The sequence below is a fragment of the Molothrus aeneus genome, chromosome 7 (assembly GCF_037042795.1).
Source record: "Molothrus aeneus isolate 106 chromosome 7, BPBGC_Maene_1.0, whole genome shotgun sequence".
Lineage (NCBI taxonomy): Eukaryota > Metazoa > Chordata > Aves > Passeriformes > Icteridae > Molothrus > Molothrus aeneus.
In genome coordinates this window covers 23,378,675-23,384,996 of record NC_089652.1, presented here as the reverse complement: position 1 = coordinate 23,384,996, position 6,322 = coordinate 23,378,675, and the positions used below count along the sequence as shown (strand labels likewise).

The window sequence follows — 6,322 nt, the reverse complement described above, 5'->3', positions numbered from 1 at the left end:
CATCCCCGTGGAGGGGGGGAACGCTGTGCCCCCACCGCGACGGGGCCGGGCAGCACCGGGCAGGCTGGACCGCTCCTGGAGGGCGGGGGGAGCAGAGCGGGGTGTCCCTCCGCTCTCTGCCCCCAGCTATCCCTCCATCGCCCCCTCCCTCGGGTCCCCATGGCCAGCGCTGCCCCCGGGGCCGCCACCACCTAGTTCAGCCCGAGGCTGCGAGGTGGCTGCGGGCGCTGCTCGCTGGTGCCGGCCGTGCCCCCCCCCGCGGCGGTGGCGGTGGGGGCATGGCTGGCATTGCTCGCTGACACTCTATCTGCCAGGGCCACGCCAGCCGCGGGCCCAGAATAGCAGCGCTGCCCCGCAGATAGCATGGAGCAGCTCCGTGGCCCCGCCGCGTCCCAGGTACCGTAAGGCTGGGTGGGGGGCGCGGCCCGACAGACCCCCGACTGGGGACAGGCCACCCCGGGGGCGGGAGAATGTGGGCGACTGACCGGCCCCTTCCCACGGACATGCAGCCCTGGGGACAAGGACGTCCTTGTCCCAGCTGTGCCAAGCCCCTTGGGAACGGCTGGGCCAGGTGGTGCAGGGTCTCTTCTCTGTGTTGGCTCTAGGCTCCTTAGGAAGTGGTCCCTTCTCTGTGCTTTCATTATTTTAGGGTGGCCTGTAAACTTTGTCTCTGTCAGGAATGTTTGTGGGCGGGGTAGCTCTTCCCTCTGCATGTGCTGCTGTGTTATATAGGGTGTCCTGGGGACTGGGGGAACGGGGTCAGCCATCCGGCCCTGTGGACTCCCTTCCTCGGGCTGCTGCTTTGTTAGTATAGGTTTCCTGGGATGGACCTGGTCCCCGGGAGGGGCCAGTGGGGTTGGCGAGGCTCTCTGCACGGGAAGAAGTGAGAACGGAATTTACACCTTGGGATTGGGAGAGGATGGGTGCAGAGCCACTGTGGGACATGCTTGGCTCCAAGAGCAGAGAGAGAAGGCAGGAGGTCCTGCCATCCATGCCTTGTCCTGCTCTGGAGACCCCTGCTGTCTCCCCAGAGCAGGAGAACAAGCTGGGTGTCCTGGATTGGAGCTGCATGGAGACTGCAGGCTCTGGGGGTCCTGGGCTGGTGGGGGGTGCCCACATCCCCACCCTGAAAAGACAGTTCTCTCTGCCTGGCTTGGGTGGGCCAGAGCAACTGGGTGGGTGCAGGCAGAATCCATGGATGGGGAAAAGATTGGGTTGATTCCTGCTGACCCCTGCTCACTGTGTGCCCTCTCAGGTGGCGCTGCTGGAAGCTGTTGCGTGCCCTGAGGAGGAAGGTGGGTAGCAGGAAGAGTCTAGGTGTGTAGGAGGGGGGACTGCCTTACCATGTGACAAATGCATTGGTCCTCTGCCCACCCTGCCCATACCCCTCTCCTCAGCTGGAGTCTGCCCCAGGCTGGAGAACTGCTATGTGCTGCCCCTGTGGAATAGGGAATGGGGGCTCTGTCGGCAGCATCTCCTGCTCTCCCCAGGCAGGAGGGTGCTGAGTCCCAGCAGCTGAGACCCAGCAGCTCAGCTTACTGGCTAGGGCTGGGGTGACTTCGCCTGCAGGGTTTCCAAAGGCTGTATGCACCGGGGAGGAGGAAGAGGAGGAGGAAGAATACAGGAGACCTGTCACCTTCACACTGGGAAATGAGATACTCGGGCTGGGCCCAGAGACCGAGTTTCAGACCCCTGATGCTGAGGTCTATATGCACTTCTTGAGGAGCCACTGCTGCTATGATGCCATCCCCACCAGCTGCAAGCTTGTTGTCTTTGACATCTCCCTGGAGGTGATAACCTGGGGGATGAGTGGGGATGGGCAGTGAAGAAGCAGGCTTGGGGATCCTCTGAACCCCTCTGCACTCTGCCAGCAGATCAAGAAAGCCTTTTTGGCACTGGTGGCCAACGGGGTTCGTGCTGCCCCTCTCTGGGACAGCAAGACGCAGAGCTTTGTGGGTGAGTGGCAGAAGCAATGCCTGGCCCCATCCCCTGCCTGGCAGAGTGGGTACAGGCAGCGCTGCCAGCCCCACGTGTCTCCACAGGGATGCTCACCATCACCGACTTCATCAACATCCTCCACCGCTACTACCGCTCACCTTTGGTGAGTGCCACAAGGAGGGCTTGGGGGATCGGGACACGCATGGCGCAGGGAGTGGCTGTCCCCACCACTCCTGATCCCTTCTTAGTCGCTAGACAATGACCAGGGGATGATTCCCGGCCAGACCAGCATCCACTTCTTGCTCCCCTGCCCCCAAAATGTAATCCCTGTGTTTGGGTGATGGGGCACGATGCCCAAGGAAGGGGGCAGTGTCTCAGAGTGCCACCATAGAGCCACCATGACCAGGGCATTTCCCTGCCTCCAGGTGCAGATCTACGAGGTGGAAGAGCACAAGATTGAGACCTGGAGAGGTAAAAATCATGTGGGTGGCTGGGCTGATGTTGTCACACAGGGCATGGAGGTGGGCTCTGAGATTGTGGGGCTGCAAGAGAGGGCTGGAGGACCTCCTCTCATAGCTCTCCTCGTTGGCAGAGGTGTACCTGCAGGGCTCCCTCCAGCCACTGGTCTACATCTCTCCAAGCAATAGGTGAGAGCCTGTCCACTGGGGGAGAGCACACCCCTTGCAGTGGGGTGTGTGTGCACCTGAACACAGCCCTGTCCCACAATGATGTCCACATCACCCACAGCCTCTTCGATGCTGTCTACTCCCTGATCAAGCACAAGATCCACCGCCTGCCTGTCATTGAGCCTGTCTCGGGCAATGTCCTGCACATCCTAACGCACAAGCGCATCCTCAAGTTCCTCCACATCTTTGTGAGTGCTGGGGCTGTTTGTACACACTCGTGGCTGGTGTCACAGGCAAGGGTGTCAAGGTACATGCAGGTGCCAGCCCAGCCCTGCCCTGTCCCATTGAAGGCTTCTACCATCCCCAAGCCACGCTTCCTGAAGAAAACAGTGCAGGAACTGTGCATTGGCACCTTCCGTGATCTGGCCGTCGTGGCTGAGTCTGCCCCAGTCTACACTGCCTTGGAGATTTTTGTGGATCGCCGTGTCTCTGCCTTGCCTGTCATCAATGATGCTGGTACCTGGGGAGGGAAAAAGTGACGTCCTCATCTCCCTCTGCTAGCAGCTCCAGCACCATCCCTGCCCAGAACCCCTCTCCTGGCCCCTGGGCTGCCCCTTGGGTATGGGAGGAAAATGGCAGGTGGTCCCTTCTGCAGCCCCTGCACTGTTTCTCTTTGCAGGGCAGGTGGTTGGCCTGTACTCGCGGTTTGATGTCATTGTGAGTACCCTGCATGTGTGCATGCCCAGGCTCAAGTTTGGCCCCTTGCATGCACTGGTGGGGTGCTTATACCTGTCTGTGCCCATGCCAACCCACCCCACATGCAGTGTCATGCATGTGCCAGTGCACATCTGCTCTGTGCATCTCCTGGGCTCGGTGTCCCTTCTGTGGTGGCACAATGGGGTGCAAGGACACCTTGGGGCGCTGAATGGGGACACATCTATCACAGCACCTGGCAGCCCAGAAGACCTACAACAACCTGGACATCAGTGTGAGGGAGGCGCTGCAGCAGCGCACTGTCTGCCTGGAGGGGGTTCTCACCTGCTACCCCCACGAACCCATGGAGGACATAATTGACCGCATTGCCAAGGAGCAGGTGAGTGGCCGGGGTGCTGTGTGCCAGCCACGGCTGCCAGCTGCCCAGCCTGCCCGTGATGCTCTGCCTGCACCCACAGGTCCATCGCCTGGTTCTGGTGGATGAGAACCACTACCCACGGGGCATCGTCTCCCTCTCTGACATCCTGCAGGCCCTTGTGCTCACTCCTGCAGGTATTGATGCTCTTAGCTCTTAGCCCACGGTGCTCCATCTCTCTCCACTTGCACCCTCAATTTCTCTCCACTTCAGGTAGGCACCACCCCCTCATTGCTGTGTGCCTGTCCCCTCCCTGCTGCTGGGTCACCTGCCTCTGCCCCATCCAAAGTGGTCCTGGGGGATGGAGGAGGCTGGGGCTGGGGTCTGGTAGCGCTGGGTGCCCAGGTAGGGACAGCAGGACGCAGATACTGCCTGTCCCAGGGGTACACAAGGATCACAGGGGATCCCTGGTGACTGTGAGGAAGGATGGGGGCACCTTCCATGGAGACACTCTGCCAGAATCCCATTCAGGCAGCATGTGGAATGCAGGTTTTGCAGGTCCCTGGGCTTTGGGCTAGATGAGGGTTTTGGGGTGTGATGCACCCCAAGATAAAAGCCTATTTTTTATCTTGCCTCATTCTCCTCCTGAGACCTGAGCACCTCCAGTGCCATTCCCAAAGGACACAGAGCAGACAGACCCCCACTCACACACCCCAGACCTGCTGCCCACCACTAGCCATAAACAAAATGTGGCCAGCCCATGGGCCCCAGCTGGCAGAGCCCCCCACCCCCTCCACTTGCAGCAGCCCCAAAACTGTCTGTTCCAGAGACAGGGCTCACTCCCAGGTGGCACTGGAACCACACTGCCTGGCCACCTGCAGCCAGCTCTGCTCACCCACTGCCTGGTGAATCCTCACTGGCTATGGATGGGTATGGTCCTGACACCCACTGTGGCACCTCTTTAGGGGTGAAATGAGGAGGGGGGAGCTGGCTCCAGTTCCCAATTGCTTCCCAAAGGTAATTATGCTTTTTGGGGTGGTGGTGGGCAATGGGTTGGGACAGGCCTGTGCCTACCAGTTCCCCCAGCAATGCCCACCTGCTCTGCACAGAAGGGGACTGGGGATGGTGTGTGTTAGCCACAAATGGGATATCCCCCTTGCCCCCCTCCCCCAATCACAGTGCATTGCTCACCCTGTTCCTGATGCCCACAGGGGCGGCTGTATCAGGAGCTGCAGGGGGCCACTGAGATGTCCCATGCCAGCCAAGCTTCCCTCCCTCCTACCCCAGGGCTTGCATACAAGCAAGGACTGGAGGAAAGACCCCAGTGTCCACTGGGAGGGCTGGAGGGGCCATGTCACAGAGTGGCCAGTCCAGCACTGATTGGAGGTTATGGTCTCACACGCTCTCTTGCCTCACAGGCATCGATCGATCCTCACTCTGAAGACACCAGGGAAATGCCACTGTCTTGTCTGACTTGGGGATCTCCTGCGTGACCTGTGAGAAGGAGGCTTGGGCCCGAAGGCTCTCTGTGGGGAGGACATGCCTGTTCACCCCAGTCCTCAGGCTCGTCTTGAGTCCAGGGCTAGATCCTGCTGGTCTTGGAGAGGCAGAAACACTGAAAATGGGACCCAGGGGTGCCTCCGGCCAGTGAGCACACAGTGATGCTCAGTGGGCACTGTGCTGAGGGGCTGCAACATGCCTGCAGCTGGGCAGAGGACCTGGCCACCCTCTGCCATCCTGCTGATGGATCTGAGCGTTTCTGTTGTGGCTCCCTCCTAGTGAACACAGTCCCGCTGTCTGTGCTCGGTGCCTGGTAGCGTAGGCTCAGCTGCACACACAGGCTTTTTTATTTTAGGGTCACATGGGGCTGGGGCTCTCTGGCAGAGGCACAGTCTGTGCCAGAGCTGGCAGCAGGATGGGCACTTGCATGGAGACCCTGTGCACGTTTTGGGGTGGGCAGGGGATATTTATTTATTTGTTAGTCTGTTCAGCATTGCTGTAACAAAACAGCCTGATCCAAGAACTGCCTCTTGCCTTTCTGGGGTAAAGCTGGGCATGACTCCTCTGGAGAGAACCAGGCTGGGGAAGGGGTACTGGCTGTTTGCCAGCAAGTTTGGCACTAGCAGAGTAGTACCTCGGCACATGTGGGTAGAACCAAGGGGATGGGGACACAGGGCATGCAGTCTTAATCATCTTGGTGCTGTGCAGATCCCTTCAGGACACACTGAGGGACAGAAGCTTTGGTACCAGCAAGGTTTCTGCCTGCTGCTTCCCTCAGTCCAAGAAGAAGGAACTTATGAGGGGTTCACTGTTAAAAATGTCCCATGCTCCATCCCTCGAGGTCTCTGGGAAAAAGGCAATGCATCCCCTGCCTGTGGCTGCTACCAGCTGTGAGCCTTGCAATGGTCCTGGCTTGGGGGTAGGGGATGCTGAGCTGATCTTTTTCCTCCTGCTTTGCCTGCAGCAAGCCCTCCCATTCCTGTTACCCCATATCAGCATCTCAGTGCAATAATGGCTGACAGTGGAAAGTCCCAGGAACTAAACACCCCTCCTGAGCCGGCTGGCTCTTCCAGGGGATGCAATACCAGTGATGGGTGGTGACAGGCCTCCTCCCATCACAAGGAATGTGTTATTGCTGTGCTTTCCCAGGACCAGGGCTGGCTCTGTCCCTTGGGAAAGGTGCAAACCC

The 6,322-nt window shown here is 59.5% G+C and overlaps 1 protein-coding gene across 1 annotated transcript; it reads left to right on the top strand.

Moving 5' to 3' along the window:
- The first annotated feature begins 363 nt into the window (after positions 1–363).
- Positions 364–4,079, top strand: PRKAG3 (protein kinase AMP-activated non-catalytic subunit gamma 3). The gene is made up of 12 exons (XM_066553472.1): positions 364–396; positions 1,256–1,295; positions 1,570–1,790; positions 1,875–1,956; positions 2,043–2,101; positions 2,364–2,409; positions 2,531–2,585; positions 2,686–2,812; positions 2,915–3,080; positions 3,244–3,281; positions 3,511–3,657; positions 3,737–4,079. The coding sequence occupies exons 1-12, from the start codon at positions 364–366 to the stop codon at positions 3,851–3,853; spliced, it is 1,131 nt and encodes a 376-aa protein (XP_066409569.1). The 3' UTR covers positions 3,854–4,079.
- Positions 4,080–6,322: the final 2,243 nt, after the last annotated feature.